Here is a 20,279-nt window from a genome sequence, read left to right as displayed (position 1 = left end):
AAATAAAATTTATTATTTCATACTGATGTGCATCCTTTGTCCTTTGTTAAAACCCTTTATTAGATTTCCTTTTTTTGTTATTGGTAGATTCTCCTTTTATTTCTTTTGCTTTCTTTATTGCAGTGACTAGAACCTCTAATACAATGTTGAATAGGGGTGTTGAGAGTAAATCTGCTTCATTTTTCTGGATCTTAGAGGGGAATCATTCAGTCATTCACCATTAAGAATGATGTTAACTATTAGAACTTTGTTAATGTCCTTTTTCAGACCGAGGACTTTCTCTTCTATCCCTAGATTCCTTAGTTTTTATAATTAATGGATATTGAATTTTGTCAAACAATTTTTCTCATGTCTATTGAGATATATCATATCTCATATAGATATCATATATATCATATATATATCTCAATAGATATCATATATTATCATATATAGGTAATCTCTGTAGACTCTTGATTTGGTAAATCACATTTTTTAATTTTTTTAAAAATGATTTTATTTTGAACTAGTTTTAGACTTAAGGAAAGTTTGAAAATATAGTACAGAAAGTTTACCGTAAAGTTAACATCTTACATCACCATAGTACAAATAAAAAAACCAGGAATTTAACACTGGTGTAATTAATATTATTTCATTTTTTAGCTAAATTATAGTGCTTGGTCTAATTTTATCAGTTTTCTCACTAATTATTATTTTTTTTTAAATTTAGAACACAATCCAGGATCCCACATTAAATTTGCTTATTATTTCTCTTTAATCTCCTTCACTCTGTAACAGCTTGTCTTTCCTTGTCTTTCATGCCTTGACACTTTTGAAGAGTATTGACCAATTGAAAGTTTTACTAATTTTGCATTCGTGGGATAAACTCAACTTGGAAATAACATATTTATTATAAGCTGGATACAATTTACTAATATTTTTAAAGTATTTTTGTGTCTATGATGATGAGTGATTTTGATCTGTGGTTTTCTTTTTTTTATTTGCAATGTTTTTGTTTGGTTTAGATATCAGGGTAATATTTAAAGAATTAATTAAAGGAGCAAAGTTACTTCTGCTAAAGTTTTCTAGAAGAGTTTAGTAGATTTTGTAATACTTCTTCCTAAAATGTTTGGTTTAATTCACCAGTAAAGCCATTTGGTCTGTTGTTTAGATATAAGACTATTCACGTTATCTGTTTCTTCTTTTATGAGTTTTGGCAGCACAAAACTTGTAAAAGAAATTTAAAATTTTTCCATTTCGTGTAAGTAGTCAAATGTATTAACATAGACTATATACATAAGGTTTTGTTTTTATTCTTTTGATGTCTGTAGGATCAGTAGTGATGTCACCCCTTTCATTTTTTATATTGATAATTTGTGTCTTGTTTCTTCTTTCTTGATCAGTCTAGATAGAAGTTCATCAATTTTATTGATGCTTTCAAAGAATCATCTTGATTTTTTTTTTCTATTTTTCTCTTTTCTATTCCATTGATTTCTATGCTCATCTGTATTTTTTCTTTAGGTGTATGTCCTTAACTTTGCTTGTAATATTTTGTCTGCTGACTATGAATACTTTTTATCAATAACTGAATGTATCTTTATTTCTTTTATTTTTAAAAGACATTTTCTCTGGGCATAGAATTCTAGGATGGCATGTTTTTTCTTTCAGTTTTTCTGTTAATATTATTTTTTTTCTCTGTATGTAATGCATTTTTTTATACAACTGCTTTCATAATTTTGTTCTTATTATTGCTTTTCAGCACTTTGATAATGTAGCACTTTGTAATGTTTTTCTTCATTTTAAAAAAATGCTTGAGGTTTGCTGAGCTACTTGAATGTGTAGGTTCTTTCTTTTCATTATATTTGGAAATATGAGGTTAATATTTTTAAAATATTGGTTATGTCTTCCCCTATACCCCAGTACTCTTTTTTACTTCTGGGACTCTGATTTCATGTTTGATATTTCTCACAGCTTATTGTAGCACTGTTCAATTTTTTTCAGTCTTTTCTTCTCTGCTTCATTTTGGATAGTTTCTATTGCTATGTTTGCAAGTTCTCAGTTCTCTTCTTCTGCAGTGTCTAATCTGCTATTGATTTTATCCAGTGTATTTTTCATTTTAGATATCATATTTTTCATCACCTTATAGTTTGAATTGGGTATTTTTATATCTTTGGTTTCTTTCCTCATCATGCTTAGTGTTTTCTCTGTCTTCTTGAAATGTGAAGTGTATTTATAATGGCTATCTTAATGTACTTGTATTATAACTTTATCACCTCTGTTGTTACTGCATAATTTTTATTGGTTGATTTTTCTCCTCATCATGGCTTGTTTGCATTCCCTCTCCTTGTGCTGTGGCCTGGAAACTCTTCTGCCTCTTTGTATGCTTGGAAAATTTTTTTACTGGATTACAGACACTGAGTTTTATGTTTTTGGGTGGTGGATACTTCTGTTCTCTTCACCTATATCTTAGGAAATTTTTTATGATGTTTGATTTCTTTTATAGTTTCCAGATTTAACTGCTTGAAAGAGGAAATATTTGTCTTCTCCCTATTACCTATTAAATGGTATTTTCTAAGGGGTGGGACTACCCCATCTTTGTTCTCCTTGCATCAAGTGATATTAAAAATAGTGTATAGTAAACCATTATCCATTTCCAAGACTAATAAAAGAAGACAAAGAGAAATGGAAGAAATAGACAATATTAGGAAAGAAAAGAGACACTACCACAGATTCTATATACATTAAAATATATAAGAAGATATTAACAAATTTGGGCTAATAAATTTGAAAAGTTAGATGAAAGAGATAAATTCCCAGGAAAGATAAACCTGACCAAAATGGACACATTAAGAAGTAGAATAGTCCTATATACTAAGAAATTTGAATGCATATTTAAGAATTTTTTAACAAAGAGCATTTCAGGCCAAGTGGCTTCACCAGTGAATTCTACCAAATATATAAGGAAGAAATAACACCACTCATCCACAAAAGTAATTTCATATATACATATTTAATATATAAAAGCCAGTTACATTTTTATATAATTTAAAAGTTACTATTTAAAACAGCATTTCAAACCATCATACCTGGGAACAAATCTAATAAGACATATACAACACACAGAAAAAATATACATAGAAAAAAGGAAAGATATTAAATAAATGGGAGAATATTTTTTTTATGGATTGGAATACTGACTAGCATAGAAATGTCACTTCTCCCCAAATTGATTTTTAGGTAAAAATCCCAATTAAAATTTCACAAAGTTTTTTTTTTTTTTCCTGGAAATCTTTAAGCTAATTCTAGAGTCAGATTGAAAATTCAAATAGCCATGAAGAGCCAAAACAATTTGAAAATGTAGAATCAAGTTGGAGGATTTATACTACTATAAACAAGGTTTATTATAAAGCTACAGTAATTAAGACAATGCAGTACTGGTATAATAATAGATAAGTAGACCAATGGATCATAAAAAAATAGTCTAGGGAAAAACCTACACATATAAACTAAAATTTGATTTGTGGCAACACAGGAGAATAGTGAGGAAAGAATTGTCTCTCAATAAAAGTGGGTATTCACATAGAAATAAATGAATCTAGGTTCCTATGTCATATCATGCACAGAAAAAATTTCCAGATATATTGTTGATCTAGATGTGAAAAGTAAAACATTAAAACTCCCAGAAGATGGCATTGAAGAATAACTTCATGATTTGGGAGAGACAAAGATTTCTCACTCAAGACTCAAAATGCAGTAACTGTATGAAGAACAATTGATGAATAGAACTACATTAAAATTAAGAACATCTCCTCATCAGAGACACCATTAAGAGAATGAATAGGTAGGAGAAAATATTTGTGATACATATAAATGACAAGTGACTCATATTCAAAATATATAAAGAACTAAACTCAATAAGAAAAAGAGAAATAACCCAATAGGAAAATGGGCAAGAAATTGAACATACACCTCAGAAAATGGAATATCCAAATAGTCAATAAATACTTAAAAATATGTAGAGCCTCATTAGTCGTCATAGAAATGTAAAATATAATCACAGTGAGATACTACTATGTACACATCAGAATGGCTAAAATGAAAAAGACTTACAATCCAAGGGCAAAGAATGGTTAGAGCAAAGGAATACTCATACAGAGTTGGTGGGAATATAATTGAAACATTTGTTTTGACAGAACTGATGATATTAGCTAAAGTTGGACACACACATAATCTGTGATATAGCAATTCCACTACTAGGCAACAGAAATGAGTACAGTACATGTCTGGGACAAAAGATGAGTGAGTGTGTGTGTGTTTGTGAGTGTGTTTATGTGAATGTTCATAGCAGTGTTGTTTTTAATAGCCACAAATTAGAAACAACCTAAATGTCTATCAATGGGATGGATATCAGATTTGAGATGCCTTTAAGTGGGTAGTAAATTTTTGTAGTATTTTTAGAAAATGAGGGCAAACATCTAGATATAAAAATACATAATGACAATGCACAGTTAAAAGGAACCTTCTAATAGAGACAAAATGGAGATATGTCCCATGAAATAGTTACATAAGTTGTGTAGATAATATATAATCATAGCTTATGTACAATTTCAGAACTTTGTTACAGGAGATATTGCCCAAAGATCCCCTTGACGGTCCATAAATAATTGGGCACTTTGGCTCAGATAGTCTCAATCGTGAGTACATGGACAGAAAGTCATGGGCAAGTTTTAACTACCTCAAAGTGAAATTTCAACAAAGACAGGAGAATGTCTCCAGGGGAACTGGGGATTCAGATTCTCTTTTCTCATGTTTCTGGCTCAGGAAAAACTGAATTCTCACTTGTAAATTCTTTTAAAAGCAGATGAGAGTTTAAGGTGAGAGAGTCACCATACAGAGAAGGAGAAAAAACAATAGAAACCTAACAAGCACAGCATAATTGGCCTGTAGAGATTTTATCTCTGAGGGAAAATAAAATCCCACTTCTTGCCCAGCCCTGCTCTTCCTGGGGCAATGCTGACCTCTTTTCCTGGAGGTAAGGCAGTCATGCTCAGAGGCTCTCCATTGGGTTCTTAGGATTATGAGTCAAGAAGCAAGGATTTCCTTAACACAGAGCTTCTTTCTGGCTCATGTGAAAATTGGGTTATTTGGTTACTACAGAGATTAAGGTCCCATTTTTGCAGTTGGTTTTAAGAAAATACGTTTGGGTAGCCAAACTGGGGAGAAATTTCTCTTGAATACCTCTGAGAAATGAAGCACCTAGCCTAGGGCTTTTACTGCATTCATAGGAAACATTGAACTTATTTACTACAGATCGTGTTCCCTGTGTCACATTGCACTCCCCCCCAGCACTTGTCCACTGCTGGAAATCTGGACCTGAGAACAGGTTTGTGTTAACCAGCTTATTCTTAAACAGTGATGGTCAGAAGGTAACTTAGTCTAGATGACTGGCTCTAAAGTTTCTGTTGCTCCAAGTAGTGTAGGTATGCATTAGGAAGTGGGAATGGGGTGGCGATAGCAACTTAGCCGGTTAACATTGTTGGGAAATCTCAAGCTTTCCAGGCAGCTTTTTTTGAGAACACTTCTGATGTAGAACTTTAGGAAGCTTGAATCACAGTTCTTGGAAGGAGAGGTGGTTCAGGAATGCTGTTTATCTTACTATTATTGTCACTTACAACACCTCCGCCTTATTTTTGAAAATCTGTTTTTAACTTTTATTTACACACCATATTTTCAAAAGTGTTTTAAACATTTTACTTTTGGTTAAAAAATTATTCTTTTTCCTACTGATGTCATATCCTTTTTCTATTATCCTCCCTACTTCCCCCACTCCAACGAATTGGGACAGACTTGAATTTATGCCTCCTTTAGACAGATGAAGAAGCTACAGTTGGACCTCCAAATCCACAGGTTCTACATCCGTGGATTCACCGACCATGGATTGAAAATATGAAAAAATTTTCCAGAAAGTTTGCAAAAGCAAAACTTGAATTTGCTTCATGCTAGAAACTATTTACTTATCATTTACTTTGTATTAGGTATTATGAGTAATCTAGAGATGATTTAAAGTGTACAGGAGGATGTGTGTAGGTTATATGCAAATACTAGGCCATTTTATATAAGGGACTTGAGCATCTGTGGATTTTGGTATCCACTGGAGTCCTGAAACCAATCCCAGGGATACTGAGGAGCAGCTGTAGGTAGTGACAGTTGAACTGGGAAATGCAAGTTCATTGGCCAAGCAGGTCGTTCATTCACTCCCAGGGAGAGGCACTTTAAAAAACATGAAGATGATACAGAAACGTGTCATGTGAACCATGAGTGTTTCTATTTGTAAACAATACCTTGCTGAGCCTTTAAGTGGAATTACTGATCCAAGACCACTACATTTTCTTTGTCGAGCCCTTAACTATTATTAGTTTTTAAGAAGTGAAAACTCAAAACCACAAGATATTATCATCAGATTTTTCAGTCAAGTCTCCTTATTTGGTACCTGAGAATACCTTCAATAATCATCAGCTACCTCCTGTACTGTATTTTTTTTTTCCTTTTAGCCCTCTCCTGGTGAACTCATGTTACATGAATTGTTTCATGTATTATAGCAGAATCAGAGACTGCCTCATGCACCTTCCTAGGAATATTATCTATTAAGATACCATCTGTACATTGTCAGGTTCCACTGACAGGTCTCAGGCACGGATTTTCCCCTTTGAAGTCACTTATCTCTCTTTTGTACCTGAGTTCTTCACCAGTGATAATTTTATATTCCAACTTTTCCCTTTTCATTGGGGATAAAAAGGTAGGTTTCCTCTTTCTTTGATAGAAATATTACAAAGTGGCTTGCTGATCTGAAGCTCTAGAGTAAATTCTAAAGAATTAAAGAACATTTTGTACTTTTATTGCCTCTTCTTGTAATTTACATAAATTATCTCTTGGAGTGGGAATGGTTTATCAAGCTTAATTCATTTCTAGATAAAAGATTATCAAATGCAAATGCCAATAGACCCTTCTCTGCTGGATAATCCAGTCACCTTTGGCACCATATTTATCTGCAGTTAGCTGCCCTTACTGTCATGAATACCCTCAACACAAAGTATGATTCTCATCATATATTCAATGGCACTATCTGATCACAGACAGCAAACAGATAATATCTCCTTGTCACAGCAGTGCATGCGTTTCACTTTCTGTACCTAAAGGACAGAGTAATTAGAGGGGCAGGGTATGTGGGAAATCTAGAGTGGGCTTTGTTCAGTCCGTGAGGTTTTTGGAAATCACTTGTGATTTGACAAGTAATGTACAAATAAGATTACTAAGAGTTCTAGAGAGAATACTAGAGCCCTTGAGCTTTCGGAAATACTAATATATCAGCAGGATTAGAAAGTTTGCGGATGGTATTGAGCAGACTAGAGAATTACCTTCTGGTCATGTGAGTCACAGTAGAGGGAGCATAGCACAAGGATGAGAAAAGGCAGAGTTTTCTAAGGGGCAGGGGATAGTCAAATATTTCAGATAAAGATAAAAGTAAGGACGGTTAAAGGAAAGATCATCAACAGTCATTTCACTGAGTTAATTCTAATTAATTTTTTCCATCACATTATATAGTCTCCAAATCACAATAATCACTATCCAGAATACATACAAATAGAATCAGAGGGAATGTGCAACCAGTTTTCCCTTATCTTTTAGTTAATAGGCTAGCACGTGTGGCAACTATTCGAGCTCTTATCATTTACTAAGGAAGATAGTTAATGCATCTTTGATTTGTTTCTTGACAGTCATACTCTGCTGTCAACCCCATGATCTGCTGCTCTTTCAAGGGAGGAGAAATGCAATATTGCAGATTCTTTCCTCTTATTCTCTCAGCCAGGTAAAAGACAAACAGGTGAAGATTTTTCAAAAATGAGCCTCGTCACCCAGGTCTTCATTTTTTATCTCACTGACTCTGAAATGTAATTTTCGATAATTTTTAGCTACTAAAAACTATTTTATATTTGCTACCTTTTAACTTACAACCCCAAATTTGTGATTTTAAAAGGGTGGAAATTTAGTATCTCATTTTCATAGTCAAAGAATCCAGAAGTAAAAAAAGTAAATTAAAAAAAAAAACCTGTTCGTACCTATTAGGTTCCATTCAGTATGGATTTTGAGATAGTAAGGAGGGAAAAACCGGTGTCTAACAGAGAAGTAAACAAACTCCATGGTTAGGAGTTGGCTTTAAAGAAAAAAAATCACGTTTTACAGTTAATCTTTTTAACTCAAATAAGCATTTTAATGAAAACTTTCCTGCTTAAGGAAGGAGAAGAGTTTTCTCGTTGGATCTGAGCCACATCAGCGGGTTCTATTGTTTCCCAGAAGGAGACGTACAATCTGAAAAACCACACCACTTAATATTAGATGGCTATTTGATCTAAGTGACCTTATAAGGTCCTCTGGCACCTTACATATCTAGTTTTTTTGGTTTATAACTTGGGTTTGGTCTTCAGAAGCTCATGGGCAGGGAAAACCAGACATGGATGAGTGAGTTCATTCTGCTGGGACTGTCCAGCTGCTGGGAGACTCAGGTCTCCCTCTTTGTCCTTTTCCTGGCCATGTACCTGATGACTGTGCTGGGGAACTTCCTCATCATCCTCCTTATCAGACTGGACAGCAGGCTAAACACACCCATGTACTTTTTCCTCAGTATCCTGTCATTTGTGGACATCTGTTATACCAACAGCACTGTCCCCCAGATGCTCATTCACTTCCTGTCAGCCCAGAAGTCCATCCCATTCTACAGCTGTGTGCTCCAGCTGTTTATCTCCTTGGCAATGGGCAGCACAGAGTTCTTCCTGCTGGGAGCCATGGCTTATGACCGCTATGTGGCAGTGTGCCACCCACTGCACTATGCAGTCATCATGCACGGAGGGCTGTGCCTGGGGCTGGCTGCCGGCTGCTTGGTGGCTGGTGTCGTGAATTCACTGATGCAGACAGTCATCATCTTTCAGCTGCCTCTGTGCCGTAAGGTTGTTAATCACTTTGCCTGTGAGATGTTGGCTGTGCTGAGGCTGACCTGTGTGGACATCTCCTTCAACAAGGTCATGGTGGCCATCTCAGGATTTCTGGTGATCATGCTTCCCTGTTTTCTTGTTCTGTTCTCCTATGGTCGTATAGTTGCTGCCGTTCTGCATATTCATTCTGCCCAGGGACGCCACAAAGTGTTTGGGACGTGCGCCACTCACCTCATTGTGGTTTCCATGTGCTTTGGAACAGCCATCTTCACATACATGAGACCCATGGCTGGCTCCTCAGCAGAACAGGAGAAGATGGTCGCCCTCTTCTATGCTGTGGTGACCCCCATGCTGAATCCCTTAATCTACAGCCTGAGGAACAAGGAAGTGATGAGCGCCTTTAGAAGAGTGTTGGGGAAACTTAGTGACAAAGGGTAAAGATTCAAAGAATTTCTCCTTCCCTCCAACAGCCCATAGAACGACATTCTAAACAAAGAGAAAATGATGGACATGCCCTTTCTTCTCAGATTTTCTCATAAGGTAGATCATGGTGAACAAGTTTTTCTAGACTGACTTTCCACATTCATCCACATTTTGACTATGTATCACTGCCCTGTTACACATAGAGTAAAAAAAGAAAAAAAGCCTTTAATTATTAAGCTGCAGTCTGCTGGATAATCTCTCCTCCTAGACTTCATATTCCCCCTTTTACTTTCATATACTTCCTGCCTATTCCCTCAGAAAATGAAATATAAACAGTAAAAATTTTCAGGGTGAGAAGAGCCACACTTTGAATCATGACCCCACCCATCACCAGCAATGTAGCTTTGAAAAAGGTACTTAACATCTCTGACCTCTAGTTTCCTCAACTATAAAAAGAAGTAATAATATCCAGTGTGTGTGATTATTTTGAAGATTATAAATTATCTATGTAAAATACCTAGTAGAGTGGTGGCATAGAGTAGATATTCAACTATTTTTTAAAAATAGCTTGTAGGACACAATTATAGCACTACACATTATGCAACCTTCTCTCTATATAGAGTTACTCAAAATGAATTTTTTCCTTTTGCTGTGGCTCTAGTAGGTCACTGTTCTATGTCTGCTCCAAGTAGTCACCTTACCCAGAACCATGGCATCTGTCCATCCAATTTATTATCTCTCCATCCATCCATCCATCCACCCATTCATTATCCATCCAACTTTTCTATCTCTATCTATCCGTCTATCTATGTATCTATCTATGTATTTTTTAGCTCCAAGCCAGACAAGACCTTTCTTATGATCTCCAAACACATGTATCAATGCTTACTTAACTCCTTTCACTTACATTATATGAATCTCATTGTTAACATAGCTAAAATAGAGCTGTTGTTCTTGCTTCCTCTATCCCAAGCTATTCCTTTCCTCTTGCCCCAGTACACCTTCACTGTATTAGTAAAAGGAACCATCATACATCAGAGTAATTCTTGATTCCTTTATTTTACACCCTACCCAGCAATAGATTTCATTAGCTTGTCAACAAAATATGTGATCAACTAACTGGTCTCTCTGTTTCCACCTCTGCTTTCTACATTCTATTCTGCACACAACAGCTTTAATTTTTAAAATTATTATTTGTTTTTTGACTTTATTTTGTAAGGTGAAACACAGGCAGAACACCACACTAAATAAATGTGTAGCTTAGGGAATTATTGTAAGACAAACCCTCTTGTAACCACCACTCAAGTAAAAAAAAAAAAAAAAAAAAAATTCTGCCAGCTACTGTAGCAGTCCCTCCATGTGCCTCATCATAATCACAACTCCTTTTTCCCAAAAGTAACTGCTCTCGTGACCTCTGTAGTAATCACTGTCTTGCATTTCTTTATGGCTTTATTATTCAAGCAAACATCCCTAGTCACTGTCACTGTAGTTTAGTTTTGCCCATTTTTTTTCAATTTGATATGCTTTGAAATCTCATTAATCTATAGGTCCCCTCCAACTCTTTCTTTTCCCTACAATTTATTTGAGTGACCTGGGCCATTTGACCTGTAGAAGTCTCCTTTATCTTAGAAAATAAATCAAGTCACATCCTTTTCCTGCTTAGAATAAAATCCAGACTCCACAAGTACAGGACCTAACTTGGTCCAGCTGCTGCCTGCTTCTTCATCTGCATTTTGACTCCTTCTTCCTCTCTCTTACTGCTCTCATGGCACACTGCTTGTCTAACAAGGGTTGGAAGAAAACGGCTAAATCTCTATAAAAGGAAAATTTATTGTTTTTTACAAGTCATAGACATTCATGGAAAAAATAATTGTAGACCTGTACATTTTTTGTATGTGAAATCTGAGACTTATCCAATGTCTTAATAATTTACTAATAAGCACTAATAAATTTAGTAATAAATACTTCCTTTCACTGGAAATTCTGAATCCTATCAATTAACATCATGAATAACTGGGCTCAAATTTCTGAGTAAAATCTCAAGAGAAGAGATGTTTTATCTCCCACTTTTAAAAGGAGAAAATTCAAGTTTCTACCGTGGAAAGGGCAAAGTATTATATTCATCAGTTAGACCATAAGCTTCTTGAGAGCAAGGACTATGCATTTTATCTTATTTGTGTTCCCAGTGCCTTAACAACGCTAATAAATTCCTGCTGATTGATTTATTAAGTGAAACTTTCTTTACTATTCTAGAGGTTGCCTCTTAGAAATATATAAAGATAATGCATGTTGGAATTTAGTATAATAGTAAATAGGCTTTAAAAAATCTCAGGCTCAGAGTTAATTGGTTCATAATACTCTTCAGTAGATGAAATATTATCACCCATACAAGCCTTCTTTTATTAATTAAAATTAATTAATTCTGTTTTATCCCATTCTTTATTCCTCAACTATTCTGATATGTTTAATGCATATAATGATGTTTGAGAGTGCGTTTATGTATTTAAAATATATATTAACTACTCATACTGTGTCTTAGTTTTGTTTTTTTACTCAAGACTATATTTTTAAGATTGATACATGTTGCTAGTCTATTACTTTTAACTGTTCAGAGTAATCCATGGTGTTCATCATATTTTAGCTATCACTCTTTGTTATGGTACCCAGCTCCCTACCACCACATATAGCCTGATGGTGAACATCATAATACATGTGTACTTAAGGACCTGTGAGAATTTATTTAAGGAATATACACAGGAGCCAAATTGCTAGGTAATGGATAACGCTCTCCAGAATGGCTTTATAAGTCTACACTCGTACGTCAGTGCCTGACGGGTCTTATCTATCCACAGCCTGCATGTTTTGAATTTTTTCTAGCCTAAAAGATATAAAATTGTCTTTTTTTGCGTTACTCTGATAAGTAATCAATATGAACATGTCTTCATATGCTGAACTTCTGATTTGTCTACCTTCACCCAACACCACTCTATCCATGCCTTCCCCGCTTCAATTCGTGGTAACTCCATCGTTGCAGTGATAGGCAATTTCCCAGTCTTTTTCTCATGAATTGGCAAGAGTAGCCTGTTGTCTCTATTTTCAAAATATATACATAGTATGATCACTTCTCAACATCTCCACTCTTACACCCCAATGTGAGCCACCCTGACTTCCCACTTGGGTTACTGCAATTGCCTGCATCAAATTTCCCTGCTTCTATTCTTATATCCCAGCACTCAGAGTGATCCCTTTAAAACAGAACTCAAATCATGTCCTTCCTCTTTTCAACCATGCAATTATTCAGAATTAAATCCAAAGTATTTACAATGAACACAGGCTTTTCTCCTAACTATGCCTCTCTACCTGGAATGCTTCTTTCTCAGGTAGCCACTTCCTCATCTCCTCCAATTCTTCATTTAATTATCATCACTGCCCTATTTGATGCTGCAGACTTTCTCCTTGCCCCCTACTCCTGTTCCCTCTTACCTTGTTATTTATTTTTTCCAAAGAACTTATCTTTTCTAACATATTTGCAATTAACTCATTGTTTAATGTCTGTCTCTCATCCCTCCACTGCCCCCAGAATATAATATAAGCCCCTTGAGAGCAGGGCTCTTTGGTTCAGGTAAATATATATATATACCAAGAATATAGGATATTGTCTGTCTTATAGTTAGCACCAAATAAATATTTTCTGAGTGAACCATATTGTCAGCCTTTTGGGTTTCTATTGCTGGACACTCTGTGCTCATTTTCTTTGCTCATTTTTCCTTTGAGTTTTCTACCATTTCCTTGTTGGTGTGTATATTATATGAATGCTTTTTGGTTATAACCATTGCAAATAAATACCTCTGATCCATCACCTCTCTGTCGATTTTATTCATAGAGTCCTTTGTTGAATGAAGAACCTTCATTTTGATGTAATCCAATTTATCACATTTTTGTCCAATGATTTATGCTTATGAAGTTTTGTTTTTCTAAATAAAAATCCCTGTATCTAGGTCATAAAATATTCTGTTTTATTTAATTAAGTTTTATACTTTTACCTTTCACAGTATTTCTTTAGTTTATCTTTAGTATTTTAGTATTTCTTTAGACATCTACTTCTACATATGTTGTTAAGCATGGATCTAGTGTTTTTTTCCATGTGTGGTCCATTTATTAAACAGTCTATTCTTTATTCAGTCATTTTAATAACTTTCATGTACATTAAGTTTACCTATATATGGGTCTGCCTTTAAATTCTATTCTTTTCTGTTTGTTCGTTTGTTCTTGCACCATGTAATCCTGTTACTCTACTTCTAGAAATTGAAGTATAGTTGACATACAATAGTATATCAGTTTCAAGTATAAAACATAGTAGTTTAACATTTATGTACATTACAAATTGATCACCATGATAAGTCTAATAACCATCTGTCACCAGATAAATCTATTACAAATTACTATGTTCCCAATACTGTTCATCACATTCCATGATTTATTTATTTTGTAACTGGAAGTTTGTACCTCTTAATCTCTCTTACCTATTTTCCTCAACCTCCCACCCCTCTTCCAATGACCAGTTTGTTTTCTTTATCTGTAAGTCTGCTTCTGTTTTGTTTTGTTGGTTTGTTTTGTTTTTTAGATTCCATATATAAGTAAAATCATTCAGTATTTCTCTTTCTCTGTTTGACTTATTTCACTTAGCATAATATCCTCTAGGTCCATTTATGTTGTCACAAATGACAAAATTTCATTCTTTTTTTATGGTTGAGTAATATTCCATTGTGTATATAGCTATATACCACCTCTTCATTATTCATTCATCTATCTGTAGACACTTAGGTTGCTTCTATATCTTGGCTACTGTAAATAATGCTGCAATGAACATAGGAGTACATATATCTTTTTGAATTAGTGTTTTTGTTTTCTTCAGAAAACACCCAGAAGTGGAATTACTGGACTGTGTAGTACTGTTTTTAATTTTTTGAGGAACCTCCACACTTTTCCATAGTGCTGCACCAATTTACATTCCCACCAACAGGAACTGCCTAGAGGGTTCCCCATTCTCCCCATCCTTGCCAAGAATTGTTATTTGTTGTCTATTTGATGATAGCCATTCTGACAGGTGTGAGGTGATACTGTGGTTTTGATTCGCATTTCTCTGATGATTAGTGATGTTGAGCATCTTTTCATGTGTCTGTCGGCCATCTGTATGTCTTTTTTGGAAAAATGTCTATTCAGGTCCTGTGACCATTTTTTAATAGACCTCTTTGGGTTTTGTTTTTTTTTTTTTGATATTAAGTTGTGTGATTTCTTTAAATATTTTGGATATTAACCCCTTATCCAGTATATCATTTGCAAATATTTTCCTTTGTTCAGTAGGTTGTCTTTTCATTTTATGATTTCCTTCATTATGAAAAAGCTTTTTAGTTTGATGTAGTCCCATTTGTTTATTTTTGCTTTTATTTCCCTTGCCTGAGGAGACAGACACACACACAAAAAATATTGCTGAGACTGATGTCAAAGAGTAAACTGCCTATGTTTTCTCCTAGAGTTTTATGGTTTCAGGTCACCAGAAGATGCTTTTGTCACCAGCTCCCAGAATAAGCCCTTCTCTGGGGCAATGCCAGGTAGTTGAGCAGAGGATGAGAACAGACTGGTCACTCTGACGTAGACAAGGCGTACAGTGGAAATCTCCCTTCTCACTCTTGGGAAAGGGAAATGGGGACTAGAGGTGTCACTGCACAATGCTTAACATCCTCACTAGAGGTTTTTCACAGAGGAGGTTGTACTTTTATTAAAGATTCCCAACACTAAAAATCCCTAAGTACAAACCAGGATATGAAAGATGATCTTCCTTAAAGTGAAGGGAAAGGTGAAATTGCTAAGGTTACAGGATGTGATGGTAGAATTACAAACCTGAGAGCAGCCCAATAATAAGCAACATCTGTTTAGGGATTGGCATAAGAAACTCTCCCTATCCAACCTCAGATTAGATGATGTACCATAGAGCATGTCAGTGGTCCCGTGAGTTGCCCGGCCCAGGAGCTATCACTCAAAGGAACATGGAGATGGATGAGTTGGAATGAGAAAGTTTCGATTTAATCTTCACGGTCCTAAAGTGGGATAAAAATTCCCACCATCCAAAAGTGTTATCACTGAAGATTCAGACACACTTCCCTTGAGAAATTAAAGTTTGGCAAGCTCCTTCCCAGGCTCCGGGGACAAGGAAACAAAATGTTCATTTGCAAAGTTGAAATGTAGGTTAGGGTGTTAGATGCAGAAGTGACCAGACAGAAGGAAATGGAAAATAAAAGAAATCTAATAAACAAAAAATAATTGGTCCCTTGAGATTTTATCACTAAGTTATAGAAAGTTACCTGTTCCAACTGCACTTGCTTCAAATTCCATAACTTTCCCAGCCCTGCCATCTTTCCAAGGCACAGGATGGCCTCCTCCATTCTCCAGAGGTGAGTCAGGCATTTTCAGTCTTTCTTCATCACTTATTTAGCAGCATAAATTGTGAAACCAGGTTCCTGTAATCCATGGCCTCTCCTGCCATACTCCTCAAACCTAAGAGTATGGCGGCTTGATATAGTTGTGCTCTAGTAGAAATTTATTCTAAAAAATATGTTCTGGCTATTCAAATTACATTTGTGAGTGTACAGCTAAGTAGGTTTGAAAAGAAGTTTGTGAACAGCTTGAGCATGAGTGAGTGTGCTGATGTGTGGGATCCAAAGAGGACACTATGGAAAGCGTTCCTCTGAGTGGAAAGAACTCCTGGCTCTCTTCTCCACCTGTGTAATGATTTTGGCTTAACTACCTGGCCACTCAGCAGTTTTCCTCTGCCTTTGGTGTGGTTGCCAGGTGACCTGGAAACATAGCCCACTTTTTATGTTAGTGCGATAGTAACTATTTACACAGTAGGGGATGTATTGGCACTATTTATAAGCACTCACCAGTACAGAGAATAGATTCCAAGTTCCCCATGGGAGACAGCTCAGAAGGGACAAATCTTCCCAACCAGATAAAACTCATACCTTCAGACCAGGACCCTTCATCATGTCTCATCTCTTACTTGTTAGGGATATTTTTGGGTAGACAAAACTATCCTTAGGTTCAAATCTTCTTTTGAAAGCTAATTTTAAAAAATAAGCACTCGATTTATCCATTTCTATTAAATTATTTTTTTCCTTATTTTCCATAATTAGAGCCCTTAATTTTCTCTTATAAGAGGAAGAAAGAACTTCCTGCCATGGATCCATTATAAGATGTTGTGTTCATCACAATATGAGACACAAAGTAGAAGCATGATCACCTTTTCAAATTTATGAAAGAGGCCAGTTAATCACATACTTCATGAAGAGAGTCCCTAATAGGGGTGATGGGCTGTGTTTCTTTTCCTTATGTTGCTGATGTGGCTTGAAGGCCAGACTTCAACTTCATAGGTGAGTGAGAAGTACCTACTCTGGTCCACCATGACTGTGAAGTAAATGGGATCAAAAGTAGGAACTCAATTAGTCCTCTTGATATGTCTTCTGATTTTCATGTTAGGTGAATCCACAACCTTTAAAAAATTACTCTCACTGTGCTATACACAAGGTCTGCTATGTACAGGAGCAGGATCATTGGTGTGCCCCAGGTTATCAGATAATCCTGTTTACCTGCTGACTCCTCCATGGTCTAGTCTTTTTCCCATCTGTAAAATAGAGATAATAAGCCAAAGTTCAGAGTGTTGTTGTGAATATTATTATACTATATTATATTATATTAGTAGATATATAAAGTAGTATGATGCCTAGTACATAGTAAGTGTTCAGCAAATAAAGTATTTATATCAACTCAATATAAAAATAAGTATAATTATGATTCTTATTTCTTCTCTTACCATCTTTCCCACTCCAGTGGATTTTTGCACTCTGGGCAAAAGTGTTTCAGTAGCTTGTTTGTTTTCTTCCTGCCATCTGTCTCCAAAATAATAGACAAGACTGAGAACATTTTCTAAAACTGAACCTTACCATTCAGTGATTCACAGGGCAATTGACCTGTTAAGTTATTTGAAACAATTTTACAAAGAAACAGGTTTATTTTGACTTTACACATCACTTTTTAAAAATATCAAATGTATTTTATTTAAAAAAGACAAAACTGCTTGCAAGTAATGTGTCACTTGGAAATTCACTTGCTTGACTTCATTACTGAGCAAAAGCAACATGACTTTAAGCACAAATACCCTTTTTTTGGATATGGTTTTGGAGATAGGTAAACAGACACCATTTATTTTTTTGTTGTTACATTGACTTTTAAAAATTGACATTCGTTTGAGTCCTGGTTATAGAAGTGTAAACAGTGTAAATCTACCATTAACTATCACTGTCACATCCATGCTACCTATCTGCACATACATACCTTCTGATAAACCTGGAAGAGTTCCTGCATCACAGTTACATTTGAGCCCTGGGAGACAGGCCTGAACATACAACGTACGACAAATCACTGGTATTCTGTTAAAGAACAGGTCACAGTAGAAATACTTCTTGGAAACAATTCATCCACTTTGATATGTTTTAGGTCTTATTAGTGATTTACATAGTTGTTTATTTAATTAAATCATAACACAAAGCATTAAACACAAAATAACTTAATTTCTTCAATATCTATGTTGTTAGCAATTTTTGAAAAAAATACACACACACATATATACAGTTGACCTTTGAAACATGGGTTTGAACTGTGTGAGTTCACTAATACGTGGAACCACAAATATATGATACATATACACACATCATGGCCATCTATAGCCATCATGATATTAGGTGGGGAAGGAGAAAGTAAAAAGAAGAGCAAACACTTCCATGTGGAGAAAATATAGTTCAGATATTTAGATGCAAAACTGATATCCCCAGATAAAGTACTTATAATGAATTTTCCAGAAAACTCCCTTGCCTGTCACAATGGGCCTGATGACTCTCTCAGTCCAAATATTCTGAAAACTGTAAGCATAGGCAGCTATATGTTGGGAATAAAGTGAATGGATGGGGAAGGATGGATGGGTCTTGCATTTAGCTGTATTTTATAGTGTGGTCTCTAGCTATTGGTAAATCTCTAAAAAGCATTGGAATGCCAGAGTCCATTTACATAGGGATCGGAAAGCACTGTAGATATTACCAGTCCACATTTTTATCATGGCTTGAAATGACTAGGAAAATTTCCAACAAGTATAATGACAATAATTTTTATTCCAATGTAAAATGTAGCAGAACAAAAAGATATTGATGTATAAATAGGTAAAATGCAAAATAAAATTACAAAGAAGGGAATACACAATAATTAAGACTAGGCTATTGGTTTGTAGCTGTGAGGCTGACAAGCTGTTAATTTTCAACATTCTAGAAAAAAATATCATTCTTGAGTATAAACTATACCTATTTGTCATCAAGATTTTGAATTCTTTATCTTTTCATGTGGTGAAGAATATTACTTATATCTTTAAATATTGTGCATTTCTTTGCCAGTGTTGCAGCTGAGTATCTTGTTCCAATCAATTTTGGTGTAAGTGACTGAAAGCTTTCAGTGCAAGGCCTTGAACATGGTTTCTGACACTGATCATTTCCACTAATTTCTGTGTGATACTCAATTTCTGAAAGCTCTCTTTTTAATAATTCCTTGACATTTTGGACCTTATTCAAAACAATACTAAATCCTGAATATTTTATAACTAACCATATGATAATAAACTATAATATTAAGTCCTCCAACCATCTGTGTTATAAGTGGTGTGATCTGTAACAATCATTCTAAAAGTTTTTATGCTGAAACTGGAAACTTTCAATAAATGTAATCTGCTGTCCATCTATAATTATAGCATGAATAGTATAGAAGCCATTGGAATAATTATCTTCATGTGAATCTTTCATGTACTGTCACAGGATTGTCTCAGAGACCTCAAACTCCCATCTGTATATTTTAGTTATGGATCACTTATTTCTTTCTTTAAATGAGCAAACATAAAAGAAATTTTGATTTTGGGTCAAAAAACTACTACTGTCTCTGTCGTCATGTTCTATAATTAAGACCTGATTTTCTATCCTTCTGCTTTCCCTGCTGAGGACTGATCCCTGTTATATTGGGAAATAAGTTGTCCCTTCCTTGAGAAAACATTATTATTAAGTAATAACCTGACATCATTAAATGCTTTATTAAATTTCCCTTGGGGGACATAAGACATAAACTTTAGCAGCTATGTATACCTTCTCTTCATTCAACCTGAGTCTTGAAGTTGGCCATCCTGGGTTGATCTTGCCCACTTGGGCCACTGGTATGAGGTAGGTGGAGAGGCGGCCTTCCACCTGCCACTCTCAAATTAAAAGGACAAATTACAGAAAGTAAATTCAAAATCACTTAGTAATGAGAAGTATGAGAATATCACTTAAAACATTCAGGATTTCATGGATACAGTCCATTAAGGAGGGGTGAGTGGAGTTGTGTCTGAGGTATCCAGAGTAAACAAAACAAAAAAGTTAAATGGTATTGAACATCATGTAGAATTCAGAAAAAGTCATGTGGGCTAAAAAATGTTGCACCAGAAAGACAGAAATTATCCCCTATAATAACTACTAAATTGACTAGGATTTTGTCTAACCACTTCATTAATTTCTTTCCTCCATTTAAAAGAAGATGTTTAGGAGAAGAAATTATCTTCCAATAAATTGAATTTCAAGAATGTAACTTTTTTTCTCCTTGATTTCCAGCTGCAAAACTGGGTCCCATTGTGTTCTTCATCTACGGATACATTCAAGCAGAGTTTGGATGATGATTTGGCTGAGACATTCAAGGAGAACTTTAAGTTCAAGTGGGTAGGTTCTCTCTGTGGTCTAAAAGCCACCTTCCCATTCTGAGTTTCCTTAA

General features: G+C 35.1%; 2 protein-coding genes across 2 annotated transcripts in view; both read left to right on the top strand.

The window, feature by feature from the left end:
* The window catches only part of LOC103014113 (olfactory receptor 6B1), an 86,154-nt gene that overhangs the window by 42,814 nt on the left and 23,061 nt on the right, over positions 1–20,279 (top strand). The window contains exon 2 of the mRNA XM_007184668.2: positions 20,123–20,227. Coding sequence (XP_007184730.2) covers positions 20,181–20,227 — 47 coding nt within the window. The 5' untranslated portion in view covers positions 20,123–20,180. The remainder of the gene's footprint in view (positions 1–20,122; positions 20,228–20,279) is intronic.
* Positions 8,469–9,404, top strand: LOC102999185 (olfactory receptor-like protein OLF3). Its single transcript, XM_007184879.2, has one exon. It carries the CDS (start codon positions 8,469–8,471, stop codon positions 9,402–9,404), a length of 936 nt encoding a protein of 311 aa, XP_007184941.1.

The sequence above is a fragment of the Balaenoptera acutorostrata genome, chromosome 7 (genome assembly GCF_949987535.1).
Source record: "Balaenoptera acutorostrata chromosome 7, mBalAcu1.1, whole genome shotgun sequence".
Taxonomy (NCBI): Eukaryota; Metazoa; Chordata; class Mammalia; order Artiodactyla; family Balaenopteridae; genus Balaenoptera; species Balaenoptera acutorostrata.
The sequence above is the reverse complement of the archived record's forward strand: the minus strand, read 5'-3'. Positions and strand labels throughout refer to the sequence as shown.